General features: G+C 43.4%; 1 protein-coding gene across 1 annotated transcript in view; it reads right to left on the bottom strand.

Annotated features, from left to right (window-relative positions):
- Positions 1-18,973, bottom strand: part of POPDC1 (popeye domain cAMP effector 1) — a gene marked incomplete at its 3' end in the record, with an annotated part of 38,366 nt that overhangs the window by 481 nt on the left and 18,912 nt on the right. The window contains exon 7 of the mRNA XM_082855575.1: positions 18,602-18,743. Coding sequence (XP_082711701.1) covers positions 18,602-18,743 — 142 coding nt within the window. The remainder of the gene's footprint in view (positions 1-18,601; positions 18,744-18,973) is intronic.

The following is an 18,973-nucleotide window of genomic DNA, read 5'->3' as shown; positions in this document are numbered from 1 at the left end:
CAGTGTGTATGTTAATCCCAAACTCCTAATTTATCCCCCCACACACACACCTTTCCCCTCTGGTAACCATTAAGTTTGTTTTCAAAGTCTGTGAGTCTGTTTCTGTTTTGTAAATAAGTTTGTATTAGTTTTTTAGATTCCACATATGTGATATCACATGATATTTGTGCTTCTCTGGCTTACTTCACTTAGTATGATAATCTCTAGGTCCCTCCATGTTCCTGCAAATGGCGTTATTTCATTTTTGTGGCTAATATTCCATTGTATATATGTATCACATCTTCTTTATTCACTCCTCTGTTGATGGACATTTAGGTGGCTTCCATGTCTTGGCTACTGTAAATAGTGCTGCAGTGAACATTGGGGTGCATGTACCTTTTTGAACTATGGTTTTCTCTGGATATACGCCCGGGAGTGGGATTGCAGAATCATACGATAGCTCTATTTTTAGTTTAAGGAACCTCCATACTGTTTTCCATACTGGCTGCAACAATTGACATTCCCACCAACAGTGTAGGAGGGTTCCCTTTTCTCCACACCCTCTCCAGTATTTATTATTTGTAGACTTTTTGATGATGGCCATTCTGACTGGTGTGAGATGATACCTCCTAGTTTTGATTTGCATTTCCGTAATAATTAGCAACATTGAGCATCTTGTCATATGGCTTTTGGCCATCTGTATATCTTCTTTGGAGAAGTGTCTATGTAAATCTTCTGCCCATTTTTTTTCTTTTTTTTTTGCGGTACACGGGCCTGTCACTGTTGTGGCCTCTCCCGTTGCGGAGCACAGGCTCCGGACGCTCACGGACCCAGCTGCTCCGCGGCATGTGGGATCTTCCCAGACCGGGGCATGAACCCGTGTCCCCTGCATCGCCAGGTGGACTCTCAACCACTACGCCACCAGGGAAGCCCTGCCCATTTTTTGATTAGATTTTTTTTTTCTTTTTATTGAGCTGCATGAGCTGTTTATATATTTTGGAGATTAATCCCTTGTTGGTTGTGCCATTTGCAAATATTTTCTTTCATTCTGTAGGTTGTCTTCTGGGTTTTTTTATGGTTTCATTTGCTGTGCAAAAGCTTTTAAATTTAATTAGGTCCCATTTGTTTATTTTTGTTATTATTTCTATTACTCTAGGTGACTGATCCAAAAATCTATTGCTGTGATTTATGTCGAAGTGTGTCCTACCTGTGTTCTCCTCTAGGAGTTTTATAGTATCTGGTCTTACATTTAGGTCTTTAATCCATTTTGAGTTTATCTTTGTGCATGGTGTTAGAGAAGGTTCGAATTCCATTCTTTTACATGTAGCTGTCCAGTTTTCCCAGCACCAATTATTGAAGAGACTGTCTTTTCTCCATTGTATAGTCTTGCCTCCTTTGTCATAGATTAATTGACCATAGGTGCATGGTTTATTGCTGGGATTTCTATCCTGTTCCATTGATCTATATTTCTGTTTCTGTGCCACTACCATACTGTTCTGTTTACCATAGCCTTGTAATAGTATAGTCTGAAGTCAGGGAGCCTGATTCCTCCAGCTCCGTTTTTCTTTCTCAAGATTACTTTGGCTATTTGAGGTCTTTTGTGTTTCCATACAAATTTTAAAATATTTTGTTCTAGTTCTGTGAAAAGTGCCATTGGTACTTTGATAGAGATTGCATTGAATCTGTAGATTGCCTTGGGGAGAATAGTCATTTAACCATATTGATTCTTCCAGTCCAAGAATACGGTGTATCTTTCCATCTGTTTGTGTCATCTTTGATTTCTTTCATCAGTGTCTTATAGTTTTCAAAGTACAGGTCTTTTGCCTCCTTAGGTAAGTTTATTCCTAGGTATTTCATTCTTTTTGATGCAGTGGTATATGGGAGTTTTCTTTCTTTTTTTAAAAAATAAATTTATTTATTTTATTTATTATTTTTGGCTGTGTTGGGTCTTCGTTGCTGCATGCAGGATTTCTGTAGTTGCGGTGAGTGAGGGCTACTCTTCGTTGTAGTGTGCGGGCTTCTCACTGCAGTGGCTTCTCTTGTTGCAGAGCACGGGCTCTAGGTGCGTGGGCTTCAGTAGATGTGGCTCGTGGGCTTCAGTAGTTATGACTCACGGGCTATAGAGCACAGGCTCAGTAGTTGTGGCACACGGGCTTAGTTGCTCCGCGGCATGTGGGATCTTCCCGGACCAAGGCTCGAACCTGTGTCCCCTGCATTGGCAGGCAGATTCTTAACCACTGTGCCACCAGGGAAGCCCCATGGGAGTTTTCTTAATTTCTCTTTCTGATCTTTCTTTGTTAGTGTATAGACATGCAACAGATTTCTGTGTATTAATTTTGTTGTTTTTAAAGCATTTTAAAAATATTTTATTATTGTTTTTTTGGCTGCATTGGGCCTTCATTGCTGCATGTGGGCTTTCTTTAGTTGCGGCGAGGAGGGGCTACTCTTCATTGTGGTGCATGGGCTTCTCATTGTGGTGGCTTCTCTTGTTGTGGAGCATGGGCTCTAGGTGCGCGGGCTTCAGTAGTTGCAGCACGCAGGCTCAATAGTTGTGGCTTGTGGGCTCTAGAGCGCAGGCTCAGTAGTTGTGGCGCATGGGCTTTGTTGCTCCATGGCATGTGGGATCTTCCCGGATCAGGGATTGAACCTGAGTCCCCTGCATTGGCAGGCGGATTCTTAAGCACTGCGCCACCGGGGAAGTCCCTCTGTATATTCATTTTGTATCCTGCAACTTTACCGAATTCATTGATGAGCTCTAGTAGTTTTCTGGTAGCATCTTTAGGATTTTCTATGTATAGTATCATGTCATCTGCAAACAGTGACAGTTTTACTTCTTTTTTTTCCAATTTGGATCCCTTTTATTTCTTTTTTTTCTCTGATTGCTGTGCATGGCAAATCATTTTGGATAAGACCAAATATCAAGGGCCTTTTGGCATGGACCAAATGTCTCCATGGACATTCTGGACAGGACCAAATACGACCAAATATCAAGGACCTTGGTGTGGACCAAATGTCTTATGGGCCAAATGCAAGGCGTGAAAGTCAAGAAGCCATTCTTGTGGAGGGGATGCCACTGCAGATGCCTGGATGGTATGAGCTTCTCAAACATATGAAGCTCCCAATGGGTTGCACCAAGGTCTGCTTAGAACTCAGAATGCACACTCCTACAGTAACATCATACGTGGTGATTCGAGTCCCTTGAAGGCTGGTTTAAGTCCTAATTTCCCTAAAGAATGGTTCTACTCCAAAATTATAGAACCTAACACCATCCTGGAACACCACCTAAAAGAACATTCTTTTTTTTTTTTTTTTTTTACGGTACGCAGGCCTCTCACTGCTGTGGCCTCTCCCGTTGCGGGTGGCCATGGCTCACGGGCCCAGCCGCTCCGCAGCATGTGGGATCTTCCCAGACCGGGGCACGAACCCGTGTCCCCTGCATCGGCAGGTGGACTCTCAACCACTGCGCCATCAGAGAAGCCCTAAAAGAACATTTCTTGCCACCACCTATCCAGCCACTCCCTGGACTGACAGGGGGAGAGGGAGAGAGAGAAGGTGGTGAGAAGGAGAATCCAGGCATGCAGGAGGGAAGAGCCGGGTGGAGGAAATAAATCCCAAATTGCAGCAGATAAGAAACCAAACAATAACTCACACGTTCTGTCCATCCCTCATTCGTTCATGCATTCACCAAATGCTAATTGAGCATCTACTGTAATGGGCACCATGCTTGATGCAGAAAAAACCATTATCTAACAGTAAGAGTAAAAGGTATTATAAATGGGTACATGGGCTTCTCAAGGTGCCTAATATTACAGCAAACTCTCTTCCATACTGTTCCCACGTTCCGTGTCAGGCTCCACTTTTTCAGGGTCTCCCTTGGCCCTACCCATGCCTGTGCCGGATTCTTGCTCTGCCCTCCAGCAGGGCGGGGTCTGTTAGCAATCAATCAACCAGCAACCGCTGAACTCAGGCTGGGGGTGAGGCTGATGATGGAGGAACAGTGGGTGAAATCTGACTCTTCAAATACTTGCTGTACAGCAAAGGACAGTAGCAGGATTCTATGAAGACACAAAGCAGAAAGGCTACAAGAAATTTATCAAGATCAGCTGTTAATCCCTGGCCAGAGTCAGCTGCAGACCAGAGGGTGCAGCAACCCTGAGAGCGTTCAGCGAGGAGGAGGGGTGGGGGCCGGCCATGTGCTCCACGCACGGATCGGAGTGTGGGAGGCAGTGAACGGTGGTCAGGACCAGAGGCTCAAGGAAACACTTGCAGGGTTCAGATCCTTGCTGTGCCGCTTCCTGGCTGTGCGACCTGTCCTCCATTACTAAACCTCTCTAGGCCTGTTTCCCTGTCTGTGGAAAGGAGATGTTCACAGGACCTGCCACATGGGGTTGTTGGGAGGATTAAACAAAATAATGGAATGTGCTTGGCACGGTGCTGGCACATAGGAAATGTCACTGTCATTTTTTCAAGATAAATATATTTTTCATTCCACCTTTATTCATTTGGATGAAAAGTATACTGCATTGCTTACTTTACTGATAGAATTTTGAGATCAGGATAAAGATACCTGGGCAATGGACTTTTGGGGACCTGATATGCACACATCTTGGGGGGAGGCTCTGTGTGTTCCTTCCATGGACAGCTTCGGAATCAACGTGGCCATTGTTAGGAGAGAACATTAATATCGTGTTTAGCAAGAAATGATTCGTTTACATATAACTTATTTTAACTTAAGGAGTCTCTTTGGCATATATGACATTTATCACTGTTTTCAAGTTAAAGATTCACATAACATCATTACATAAACATTAAAAAAACTTTTTGTTAATTTTATCAAAGTATAGTTGAGGTACAGTATTATGTAAGTTACAATATAGTGTACAATGTACAAGTATTGTACAAGGTGTACAGTATAGTGATTCACAATTTTTAAAGGTTCTATTCCACTTAGTTATTATAAAATATTAGCTATATTCCTGTGCTGTACAATAGATACTTGTAGCTTATTTATACAGTTTGTGCCTCTTGACCTGACCCCCTATCCCTATCTTGTTCCTCTCCCTTCCCTCTCCCCATTGGTAACCACTAGTTCTCTATAAGTCTGTTTTTTTTTTTTGTTATATTCACTAGTTTGTCGTATTTTTTAGATTCCACACGTAAGTGATCTCACACAGTATTTGTCTTTATCTGACTGATTTCACACAGCATAATACCTTCCAAGTCCACCCATGTTGTTGCAAATGGCAACATTTCATTCTTTTTTATGGTTGAGGTTTTTTTGGGGGGTGGGAGGAAGCAATAAGTTACATACAATAACTGTCATTTAATTATTAACTCTACAGTCATTGCCACACATGTGGGGAGATGCCCTGATCCACAGCCACATCTTCCAACATGAAAAGATCATAATTACGCAGGGCTGGACTTCGGCAGAGCTAGTGTGTTTGTTGTATATACATGGAAATTGTTCACTTTCCAACATTTACAGTCAATTAAAATACTGAGTCTCCAGAGAGACAACTACTGACGTAAACGGTAGAGAATCACCCTCGATTAAAATAGTCCAAGAACACAATTCTGCCTCTGAGCACAGCAAGGGAGAGTCTCTCAGACACGTTCTTTTTATCCCTTTTTACACAGGTGACAGCAGACACACCAAACATAACCTCAGATTCGCACGTCTACTCAAATGGCAACGTGACCTATCTGTGAGACCTTGGGCAGGTTACTTCACCTCTCTGTGCCTCAATTTCTCTATCTGTAAAATAGAAATCATAATAATACCATCTACTTCACATGGTGGTTAAGAGGATTACATGAGTCAACACTTGTTAAGTTCTTACATCTGTGCCTAGGATGTTATAATCCCTTTGTAAATGTAAGTCAGTAAAACGAGTTAATAATAAGGCCTTAGGAGAGCAATGGCCTAAATCATTAGGAAACTTGTTAAAATTCATCGTCACTCATAGGAATAGCACATAAAGGAAATGGGACTTGTGCTCAAATAGGGGTTTGTGTTTCTCAATCTAAGAGTGCAGCAAAATTGTTTTTTGGTTTTTTTTTTTAAGAAAAAACAATAGCCATGGCTTCCATCATATTTCTAGCCTCAAGTTATGATTGGGTGTCATGAAATATTAACTTAGGCTGAGTATTTGCAGACAGACAAAACCCTCAGAACAAGCAAGACGGCATGTCTAAGAGCATTATGCCCAATCCATTACGTAGCGCATTCAGACCTAAGTGTACGACACACATAACACAAACACACCCAATGCATTTGGGCTGGGGAAGTGGGGGAAATTGGTTTGTAGTTTTTAAGCCCATCTATCAAACCAGGGGTGATGTTCTGTGGTAATGTGAGGGTGCTGTCTACATCGGGGCCAAAATGTTATCTGCCCCCTTAACTACTTCACCAATCACTGCCTTTTTCCATTGAGAGAGGACCCAATCCCACTGGAAATGACCTAGAGAAACTTTGTGAGAACTTTCAGCTTCTCTGTTGTTGACTGAAAAAAAAATGCACCCCCTTAACGTTGAGAATTATGTTTTATTTGGTGGACAAAACTGAGGACTTAAGGCCGGGACACAGCCTCTCAGATAGATCGCTCTGGGAGATAGCTCCAAAGAGGGAAGGGAGAAGCCAGGATATGAAGGAGTTTTGGCAACAAAGACCAGGGAGTCAGAGCATCAAAAGATTACTGTTAATTAAAGGAAGCAAGACATCGCAAGTTAAGGACGTTAGCGTTTTTCTGGGTATGGGAAGAGGCAGGAGTCTGGGCTCACTGAAATCATTCCTTTGCTATGCACCTCAGCTATCTGGGGCCAGGATCCTGTGCTTTCGCATCCTGAGTCCCCTCAGGGTGCACGGTCAGGGGGTGGTGGCAGCGGCAGACTGCTAGATGGCGGGCATCCTGTTTCTCTCCTGAGCTCCAGGGCTCACCGTCAGGGTGGCTGTAACATCTTTTGTCTACGGATATAGCAGGCAACATTTTTTTTTCACTGATATTGTGAAAGAATTTATTCTGTCCCCACTCTATTTACCTGGGAAGGGAAGAGCTGTAGTGCTTATGACGTAACGGTAAAAGATAGTCAAGCAAGAGTCATCCACAGTCCTGGGGTGACATCCAGGGGCCTCCTTCCCTTCTGGTCCAAGCTCCAGCAAACTCACTGCTCCCCAAATCCAGCCTATCCTTTTCCTTTTCTCTCCTTGCTTTTCCCTCCCTCCGACTGGTTTCTGCATTCTCCTCTCTACCCACCAAATTCCTATCCACTCCTCAAAGTGCGGTTCAAGCCCCACCTCCTTCCTTTGTAATCTTCCCTAATTCCTTCTGTGGGGAGATTCTGTTCTCCACCGGACAACAAATACTTGCATCTCTCCCTTACTGGAGAACAAGCATTTGGAGGGCAGTCATCACTGCCTCTTCTCTCCTGCAGCCTCTCCGAAGCACCCACACATAGCCAGGTCCTTGATAATTACTGAGTCCATGAGAAGAATCCCTCCTCCGAAACTCTGCACGGGGCCTTCAGAAGCCGATCCTGAGGACTTGGGAATATCACATGGCCATCAAACTGGATCTCTGATGGGTCAGGTCCCTGCCCTGGCAGTGGGGTGCCACCCGTGCCCCTCAAGTGCATGCAGGTCTCGGGTTACGGTAAAACCTCACTATGAAAGGTGACTGTTAGCGCTACATTCTTTATCACGTCCCCCGAGGGACATCGCTTTCGTACCACTGACGATTCGACAGAGCTTATAGCACAGGCAGGAGTACCGTCCCCTCAAGTCAGCCTCAGTGAAGTCTGTCAGTATCGTCACCTGCTACAAAGTTGCCATCCAATCAGCAAAGAGAATCCCCAAGCGACTACAAGGCTGAGAGGCTGGGTTAAATGTTGGGGAAATAAAAACGAATCAAACATAGTCTCTGCCCCTGTCTCATTTTACGTCTCAGGAACTACATTGTACTTTTGGGAGCAATTCATTCTCACCGTATCCATGTCATTATTTCTAATTTATACTCAGAGGCTAAATAAAGCAAGGACAACCAGGACACCTGTAAAGGAAATAGAGCTGGGGAGATGCTGTGGACGAACGCCTTTCCCACCCGGGCGGGACCCACTCGGAAACGTATTTGGCCAGGGTAAGCCAGGAGGCCCCGATGGCCCAGCGAGACTGCCAGCCCTTGTGCTCTTTCCACACAGAGAAGAAGAAATGCCCTTTCAGCCTTTGTGCCTGCGTTAGGGCCCCCCAACACCCCAGTTCCCACCACAGTGCCTGTTGCTCTTTCTCCATCGGCAGATGTACTGGAAGGTGACGGGGACACCGTCTGACTTGTAGCTGCTGGAAGCCGCCAGAGCCAGCCAGCTGCCTGACCCCTCGACAGGAATCAGAGTCGCAGAGAGAGTCCACTCTCTGTCTCAACCTCAGGGAGCCTGGCTTCTGTACCACTAAGGGCCAAGTATGAGGTTCACCTGGCCCAACCCGGGAACTGGCCACCGTCACAGCCAGAAGAAAGGCAGACTTCCCAGAGAAGGAGCTCACTCACCCTGGTGAACACCCGGTGTTCTCCGCCCTCCACAGGACACCTGCTGGTTCAAGTGGAAAGACTCAGAGGTCATCACTGTGCTGCCAGAAATCATTTCTTTGTCCGCTAATAAATCCAAACCCAATTTGGAGTATGAACAACAACGAAAAAAAGAATTCTGCTTTAAGGGGACTGTCTTACATTTCACAAGTTGAACATTAGTAAATTCTTTCTACAAGTTTGCCCCGTTCTTCATTAATCTTATGCATCCTCAGAACTTGGCCCAGAAGGCCCAATACCATCCCTAAGTAGGAGAACATGAGGAGAGAACAGAGGAAGAAATTGAGCTTATCTTTAGCCAAATGCTTTTTCAAGTCACTTTTGCCCCTCGAGGACGTTACTGTGAGGTTCATGACCTCCGTATAATGCTTTACTTTTCATTTATCCCAAATTCTAGAGGGGCAAATCATTCCGTATCCACAAATTTTCCAGAAAACTGATTTTTATCCTTTTTCTATTAAAACCGCTTTCAGAGTTGGGAGACAGAAGTGGTTAACTATATCCTTTGGTGTTTATTATAATCAAGAAGAGATAATTAGCATTATTATGGGCTGTCAGCTATCAACACCTTCCAATTGGCACGGGCTGCCAATTAACACAGTTTATTCTAAAAGGATGTAAAACAAATGTCTTAGACTGAACTTCAATCCAGACTTATCAGGTGTGAAATTGTTAAACGTTCCATCGAGTTAGTTTTGCTTGGGGGATGTTTCATATTATACCATGTGACAAAAACAAAAAAACCCAAAAGCCATCCTGCCAAGAAGACGTACACATCCCTTCCACAGACAGCAAGGCCTGGAAAAGGCACAGCCAGCGGAGCAGAATTTACTCTGAGCTGTGTACCACGTTCGGTGTGTTCAGGTGGGAAAGAGAACGGGAACACCAGGCAGCCCTCCTGAGGGTAAGAGGAAAACTCAAAACTCAGAAACACGGGCTCTGAGCAAATGCAGAAGACAGACTTAGAGGTAAGAGCCCTGAACCGAACAGTGGACACCTCCACACACGCCAGACCACAGGGGGTGACAACACTGGGGACACCCATGGGGGGCTTTGGATCTGGGAAAAGAGTCTCTTCTCAGCAGACCTGTTCAGGCAGTGGCTCATGCTGGATCCTAGTTGAGAAGAAAAGGAGCTGGTGATTAAGACCCACTGTGCGTCCTTGAGGGTCATTGCCTGCAGGTGCAAACCAGCCAGGGGCCTCCACGGAGGATGGGCTCAGGCTGCCCTGCCAGGCCTTTTCCTGTCTTCCTAAAGTCACGAGTTACAGAACCCCAGGAAGCCTTTTTCTACACAGACCATGGCGATCTTACATAAGAATCCATCGAAACTCTGCTATCCGAGTGGTAGAAAGTTAGGTAAGAGAAATTCCCTTTGATAGAGCCCTGTCCTTATTAAGCTTATTTCTGTTTCAGGTGCTTATGATTACATGAGGGCCTGAGGGCCTCTCCTCACAGGAAAAAGTAAACAGACATATTTGTTGTTCTTAAATCCAGAGTGAAGGTCACATGTGTTCCAGAGAATGAATAAGCGACCTCAAGTTTGATCTTCAAGTAAGTACAGGACCATGATATGAAGTTTGTCGAATGACTTCTCGCTCTGCTTCAGAAATACACTTTTTAACAAGGAGTGACACTTTTGTACACTATCCGATATAATGTGGTAAGATTTTTCCCCCTTTTTTCTGTTAACTTTGATGACATTTACTTCATTCCTTTCAAAGTGTTCCTATTTTTATTATGTTGAACCATCTGGCCAACTGCTTTAGCAAGTAATTAAAAACCTTACAGGGGATTAGAATTTTAATTAGATTATACATTTTTTGATGAATGGGGATGGGGAAAAATTTTTTTTTTTTTTAGGCTGGGAAATGTCATTTGTTTTTTGTTTTTTTTAACATCTTTATTGGAGTATAATTGCTTTACAATGGTGTGTTAGTTTCTGCTTTATAACAAAGTGAATCAGTTATACATATACATATGTTCCCATATGTCTTCCCTCTTGCATCTCCCTCCCTCCCAAGGGGAAAAATTTAATGGCTTCTTTGCTAGAAAGGATTATCATCCCCTTTCCTGCTTTTACCTACTTACATCATAAAACTTTTTTAAATTATAAAGAGGTTCTTTTCATTGAGGTCATAAGATTGTTTTAAATTGTAGAAACTGAATTTGGACTGAAGCTTTCTGAAGAAGGGTAGGTTTGGCCTTTGTACCTGATTTCCCTTGGAGGGACTCAGCACCATCATTGAGGGACTCAAGCAAGGAAGTATACAGATTATCGCAATTACGGGGAGGAAGAGGAGGTTAGTGGCTCCTATGGGAGGTTCTCAGATCAGTTTCCGACTCCTGAGATGGGGGGTCGGGGCCCTGAGCTGCATGGCAACAGGTGTGAGTAGCCACGGAACAGCGAGAGTCCTGCAGCCCTTTTCTGCCCCACAGAGAAAGCTTTAGGGCTGCAGAGCTGGTGGATAAACTCTGGGGAATAGGGAAGGCGGTTCCGGGATGGCAGCTGTGCAACAGACCCAGAGAATCACCAGTCCGGGGTGAGGTACGAGGGTGGGAAGCTCTGTGAGGAAGGTCTGAGAAAAAGGGGACACGGAATTGATGGCCTGAGAGAGCGGGGATGTGAGACCAAAAAGGCAAGGATAAGGAAAAAGAGAGGCCACTGGAGATGCCCGTAAAAACAGAAAGCAGTATGAAAAGGCATGGCTCAAAGGTGAAATAACTACTCAGAGTTTAAGGAGAAATGAAATGGATTCACCCGAAAGAAAAAGCAGCTTTAAGATACGGGGAATCTGGTGACTAAGACAGCCCTAAGAGCAAAGCGACAAAAAACTTCAGGGGAAAAAAAGGAGAGGCAAGGCATGAAGTAAACTGTAGTGTTATGTTTGTGTTTGACAAAAGGAGAATCCATTTGAACTTATTAGAAACAGTCTGCTTTGAAGAGATCAGGAATCATGACACTGGAACCTAAAGAAAGGGGTAGTCATAGTCCACTATTGGGTTCTGAATAAACCATAATGTCAACACTATTTACTTGTTTTAAACTTTACAAAACAACCCACAGACAAAGCAAGGAAGACCTAACTGCAAAGAGAACAGACGTATTTAATACCTCTGAACCATAATTTAAAAATGGATAAGAGGGTAATTTGCATAGTATGTGTATTTTACCACATTAAAAACAATTTGAAAACAGAAGAGGGAACAGAAATGTATATGTTATCAACCTTGATTGTTTGAAAGTTAAAGAAGAGACAACAGTTTGAAGGTAGCAGGAGGAAAGAGTAAGTAAGGGTAGGGATGCTAAGGGTAGGGTGCTAATGTCCTCACCTTGAAACAATGTTTCAAAGAGAAAAAAGAAATGGAGGTTTAAGTGTACTATTTAATGTTACAAAGGTAAACAATAAAGGAATAAAAACTAGTAATATCATACTGAGCAGAAGGGGGAAGGGAAGTTAAAAGCGAGCTAAGTTAGGTTAGAAGATAAAGGTTAAGAGGATAAATCAAATAACAGCACATTATTCATCATTTTGGACAAAAATTGTTCCAATGTGATTTTGCTCTTAGGGAGCAGTTAGGTTGGAGGGGGTCAGTTCTTTTCACTGAGATATTTTTTTTACTACTTGATATCTATGTGTGTATATTAACTTGATAATTAAGAAAATTTTTGTTTAAAAGACTAAAAATAGATAACCAGTAAAATCCTTTTACAGTCATTTTACAGATGAGAAAATGCTGGATGAGGATAGAGGCCATTTGAAGGGTTGGTGAGAGTGTGGGCCTTGGAGATGGTCCCCCAGCCAGGAGGGGCTGTGCTCCAAGGACCCAGAGGAGATGAATGTCATACTCCTCAACCTGAAACGGGGGAAACGTAACACTTACCTCACTGGGGGGTTGTGACGATTAAATGAGAACATGTATGACAGTGGTCAGCACGTGTCAGTGGCTGCAGTAGGGGTTGAATATCCCCAAACAAGTTTACACTCACGTATGGTTATTCGTAAGGGCCAAAGCAAGGCAAGACCTTGTAACCCAGGGGTCCGCAAACCCCGGGCCCCGGACCAATATCAGTCCGCAGCCTGTTAGGAACCGGGCCGCACATCGGGAGGTGAGTGGCAGGTGAGCGAGCAAAGCTTTATCTGCCGCTCCCCATTGCTCCCCATCATTCGCATTACCACCTGAATCATCCCCGCACCCCGCCTGCATGCCCACCCCCAGAAAAATTGTCTTCCAGGAAACCGGTCCCTGGTGCCAAAAAGGTTGGGGACCGCTGTTGTAAGCAATTCACCACTTCTTTGTTTCAGGGTTGGCACAGTGGCCCTAACCAGGTTATGTAACCTCCCCAAGCTGCACTCTGCTCAACTACACAGTAGGAGCACTGCTTTTCACTAGCCCTCTTGGTGGGTCTGAGAACGGTTCAGGGGCTCTTCCTCTGGGTACCTGCTGCCTAATCACATCCCTGTCTCTCTCTTTCCCTATAATTTTATGTAAAGCTTGCTGTTTATAAGCCTACAGTTGTTCACAGGGGGAACAAAATACAAATTGGGTTGAACAGACTATTTCATGAAACAAGAAGGTTGTATTGGCTTTTTGTATCTTTCCAGGTAAAAAAAAATAGATAAGAGAGGTGAGGGAACCCATTACGTCAGATATGCTGCCTAGTCTTTGCAGCCAAGAATACGAACCAGATGCAGACTCACTCAGCTTAGAGCAGACCTGTGCATCTAGGTCATATGAAATTAGTAGACTGTCCACAGCACCATCTTGACATTAATAACAAAAAATACTTGTAAAGGTTTTTTGTCGGTAATAAATATCTCTATTCCATAGTCTATTTAAGAAATCATAAATTTTAATAATAATTTCTGAAAAAATACACAGTTTAAACTAGCAAAATCTTTCAAAGATGAGTTCTGACAGGATCACCTACACTGACTCAGGATTTTCAAAAAACAAACACACCAAACAATAGGTTCATTTAACCCCAATTAACTAAAATAAAGTTCTCAACTTTCAAGGAAACATAGTGTGTCCACCTGTTGCCATGACAATGCCTGTGCTCAGCACCACTTATCATGATGGAACTGCCAAGTACAGTCCATCTCTGTGTGTGTGTGTTTTATACATCACACGTAGGGAGCCAACCTTGTAAGGAAGGAAAGACAAGGAGATGACAAGGCACCCTGATGAGCACGTTGGTCCAGGAGCAGAAAGAAGAAAGCTTATATCCATCTGAGGGCATTTAATCCTTCTCACACGTCCTGGACATCCTATCTCACAATCACACTTCTAAACATGGAACTCAAGTAAATGAAGCAACAGGAAAGCGAAAAAGAGTTAAATTAATTGGATTATGTGCTAGTGAATAAACAGGAAAGTTTTTCTCAGACTATTTCATTATTTTACTTTCTTGCCTTTAAATGATCGTTTGAAGTGGAATCCAGACCCTGGTAAAGAGTAGAGATCCTGGGGCTTCCCTGGTGGCGCAGTGGTTGAGAGTCCGCCTGCCGATGCAGGGGACACGGGTTCGTGGCCCAGTCTGGGAGGATTCCACATGCCGCGGAGCGGCTGGGCCCGTGAGCCACGGCCACTGAGCCTGCGCGTCTGGAGCCTGTGCTCCGCGGTGGGAGAGGCCACAACAGTGAGAGGCCCGCATACCGTTAAAAAAAAAAAAAAAAAAAAAAGTAGAGTCTTCACCAGAATCTATGTGAGCCTCAAGAAATACAAGAAACATCTTAATCACAACCGGGGAATGCAATCAGCCCAATTCCAGAATGCAGGGAATTCTACAGCCTCACTACTCAAGGCATAGTTCAGGGACCAGCCACATCAGCATCATGTGGGCGCCTGTCAATAAGCACATGGACTTCCAGGCCCCACCCCCATCTGCTGCACCAAAGCCTTTCATGAGATCTCCAAGTTACGCATATGCATAGATAGTTTAAGAATCTCTGCTCTATAGGACAAACAAAAGAAAACAAAAAGCTGAAACACAGACAGAAAGAGATGGAAAGGGGAGCCTAGAGATTCCGAGACTTTTCAGCCCACGGCTCTTAAAGCTCCTGTTTTGAGGTAGCGCTTGCCACTTTCACTCATGACCCCTGGACCAGAGAAGTCACTTGGCCGGAACCACCATGAATGGGTACATCCTGATATTGATTTAAAAAATAATTATGAGGAATATTGAAATGGATTTTAATATTTAAATCTACTTCTACGTTTGAGTTAATGACTAGAATGAATAATGTCAAAGTTTTTTGGTTAGGAAAATATATAAAATAAACTTAATTTTTACAGAGCAGCATTGCTCATCATTCTGTAAGTATATATACGAGGCAATGTGAAAGCTAACCCAAAGCTAACTGACTGGAGAATATTACTGGATAATTTTAAATGTCCCTGCGTAGAACCTCCATACAACGATTAAGGCCAAAATTTTCTTTGAAATGGAAATTAACTGGCCTGAGAAAACCTATCTGTTTCACTGCTTGGTCCTAATGAAGGATTCGGGGGATGGTAGGTTTCTTGAAGGAAGTGGGATGGAGGGGAAAGAAATGACCTTTTGCAAACACTACCTTCTCCCTAAGTGTAGTGGACTCGTCTGCAAAGAGGTGAGTAATAGCGGCCGCTGTGCCCAGCTGGCAGAGTCATCAGGTTCAAATGCAAGAATGGGTGTGAAAGCGACCTGTAAATTATAAAGCACCGGTCAAACATTTCATGCATTTTTTTTCCTTTTCTTTTTAAACCACAGAGGCAATATGGTCTAAAATCATGGACTGAGGAATCAGACAGGATATGTCTGTCTGCCAGCACCTCCCCCTGAGGATCTGGAACAGTGAGTACACATCTCATATTCCCAATTTCCTCTCGGTTAAGTGAAATGATACTCATCACGGTAGATTGTGTTATTGTCAACATGCCTGCTTTCCCCCCCTTCCTGTGTAGCCCCTGAAGGAGGATTAAAGAGCCACCCATTCATGGTGGTTCCGGCCAAGTGAGTTCTCTGGTCCAGGGGACATGAGTGAAAGTGGCAAGTGCGACCTCAAAACAGGAGCTTTAAGAGCCGTGGGCTGATTCTGCCACCCCTGTCCTCCCTAGGCCACGAGTGGCAGCTCACCCAAACAGCAGCTGCTCCTTTGGTGTTCCAGGGTGTGGAGGATACACGCTGGAGCAGCACCCAGTGTGCAGGTGAAGGAGGAAGAAAGCATTGCAGCCAGAGATGCGGGGAACCGTCTGTTGGCTCTGCGGCATCTAGTGAAAGCTAAGATACCTCTCCTCTGTGTAGACTGCAGTGAAGATTAAATGTGATCATGTATAGAGAATACCCGAAAAAAATAACACCTGCTATTGTCAATAAATGTTTGTTCCCTTCTCTCCACTAGCATTCATGAAGCTGATACTGTTGCTGAGAGCAGCTGCCCCAGCTGCCCCCATGTGCCCATCAAAAATCCAGACTAGTAAGAGCTTAGGCACTTGTTGTAGGGACCTAACATTGACTGAGGCCTACTGCATGCTCAAAGTGTGCTAAATTTCGTTATGTCAGCCTAACAGTGCTGAGAGATTGGTTTTGTATTCTCTGTTTTACAAGGAAGGTAATTTGTAATTTGGAAAAGTCGATGGCATATTGATGGATCTGGCAAGAGAAAAACGAAAACAGCCTTCAGTATTTCCAGGATAAAATCTAAGTAAGAGAAACAAGAACTAACCAGTTTTTAATGAATCACGCGATAGGGTGAATTAGATAATTCATAATTAATATCAGTGCTGTGCTCAAATAATAATGTCTTTCATTAAACTGCAGGAGTGATGCCCAGAATGAAGACTGGTCAAAAGGAAGCACGTATGGGGCTTCCCTGGTGGCGCAGTGGTTGGGGGTCCGCCTGCCGATGCAGGGGAGATGGGTTCGTGCCCCGGTCCGGGAAGATCCCACGTGCCGCGGAGCGGCTGGGCCCGTGAGCCATGGCCGCTGAGCCTGCGCGTCCGGAGCCTGTGCTCCGCAACGGGAGAGGCCACAGCAGTGAGAGGCCCGTATACCGCAAAAAAAGAAAAAAAAAAAGGAAGCAGGTATGAACATGAATTTGCTGTGCGGTTCACACACACACACACACACACACACACACACACTCAAAAGTATGCACACATATGTGGCTCTATGCATTTGCATCAATATGTAAGATCTTGTATAGTAAACCTGAGGCTAAAATAATTAAATAAACAACAGAAGCAAGTTGCACACATTTTCAGTACAGCAAAGTACAACTGGACAAGGGAACTGAGAAGTAAAGTTGCCCCCCCTGCCCCCAAGGGCTGCCCACTTCTTCACGGACACAGAAGCTTCAATTATCCATGTGGGGAATGGACTTTTGGATTAAACTCACGATTCACTATAGGGGAGAGGGAAGGAAACAGACCAGGAGTTGCGACCAGATCCAGGCCTGTGCTGAGGTATGACAGCTCATGTCAGATTAGAAAGGCCAGACGGCTTACTCCAAGTGACACAGCTAAGAATTATTAGAGCAAGAACCCAGGTCTGCATACACGTGTGTGATCCATCCACGGAACACCTGGAAATAAAGGTTTCTGAAGGCAAGTACAGTGCAAACATTAATCTTGAAAACATGTTCCAATTCTGTTTAAACAACATACTCCAGAGAAGCTTTTTTCTTTTTCTAAAATGTTAAAATGTCCAAAAGATTTAGATTATACAAGAAAATATTACAGAAAAACAAAACTGATTTTAAGAAAACGAATGGCCATAGTATAAACTGCCCATTCTCAGGGCTTCCTAAGCAAGACTGTGGGACTAAAAAAAAAAAAAAAAAAACTACAAAAAAAGATATTCTACAGGAAAAATAATTCACATACAATATTTCACTGTAATTCCCTTTCTGCTGGCCTTTCTTAGAAATCACTGTACATGTAATTAGGATGGGTCCATTTGAAAATGCTTACCAACCATCGAACTGTTTCAACAAGGCAGATAACACATCTGACATGCTAGTAGATTCAGAGTTTGGTCAACCTCAGCTGTACTTTCTAAAAGTTACTTTGGAATAAAATATAGCCATTTCCACGTTCTCATTTGCGTTGTTCCTGAAATCTCTTTTAGGCCCACAACGCATTTCTATGCCTAGACTTTGCTTTGAAGCTTACATTGACATGGCCTTGTCGATTCCAGCCTCTCCTGACTATGCGATACTTAAAATCCTTAATCCGATTTAGCTAAAGCATCCAAAGTTACAAGATCATTTACATAAACGCTTAGGGTTGTGGAATGCGTATCTGGATTTTCTTAAAAGTTACCTTGGATTAACATACAATTGTAAAGATGAATAATTTTTAGCTTATGCAGTGAGAGAATCTGTCTGCCTGTCTGCTCTTTCCCGTGAATTTGTTCCACAGTCTTCTACTACCTTTCTTGGAATAATTCTTAAAATAATTTTAAGCATTAATGTTAAGCATTTAACCTTCAACATCTGTGCCACTCGTATTATTTAAGATGTTTTAAAACGATCTAAACTATAGTGGAATCTTGGAAAACTTGCCTCTTGGTGTGAGTGAGGAGACTCACAGGGGTGTTGAGTGGCCTTCTTCATCTTCAGGAAAATTCCATTACCCACTCACCTGTTAACTTCTGGTGGTCACACTGAGATAACAGCTGGCAGTACAACCTCCAGCTGTTGCTTCCTACCATTTTAAACACGATGCTGGGCCCACGCTTCCACTAAAATCATGAAACAACAAGGCTTGGATACCCAGCAAACCATATGGACTCGTTCATACTATTCTACTGAACCAGTGTTTGAGAAAAGCATATGGCAAAACAAGTGGACAGGTTCTGAAATGGAAATAAGCATTCTAGAGTTGGATTTTAACTGATGTGCAATCCAAAAAAAAAAAGCTAGAAAAGTTTTGATTACTTTTATTGTTACCTTTAGGTTGCCAAACACTTGCTACTTGAAAAGTTACTTTTCTGATCAAAGTTGTCATTTGTTCTTTTCTAGCACTATCCATCAGAATCCCAGTGTGGGGATAACTTACGAAGAGAGGAAACACTGGAGGTGCCCCGAAGAAACTGGTGTAAGCCGTCTTCATCTTCACTGGAGCTGACTATACTGTTCCTCATTTCCAGCATGGACAGCTGTGTGCAAAGGCTGAGCTGGTGGTCCAACTTTTGGACCGTCTATAAAGCAAAGTTGTAAGATTCCTGAGTGCCATGAGACTTAGATCATCTATTCCCTGTAAGTAACATTTACTTTTCCTTGAAATAGAAGACTATCCGGTACAGTCAGTGCCCAATAAGCGGTAGCTGTAATTTTTATTATAAGCTATTACTACAAATACATTAGGAAAAATGTAATATACTCAATAGCCTATTTATGAATCTGAAAAATAATAAGCACCAACCTAATT

This window comes from Leucopleurus acutus (assembly GCF_964270905.1).
Source record: "Leucopleurus acutus genome assembly, chromosome: 15".
In the NCBI taxonomy this organism is placed as follows: Eukaryota; Metazoa; Chordata; class Mammalia; order Artiodactyla; family Delphinidae; genus Leucopleurus; species Leucopleurus acutus.
Note: the sequence above shows the minus strand (reverse complement) of the source record. Positions and strands in the feature narration are given on the sequence as shown.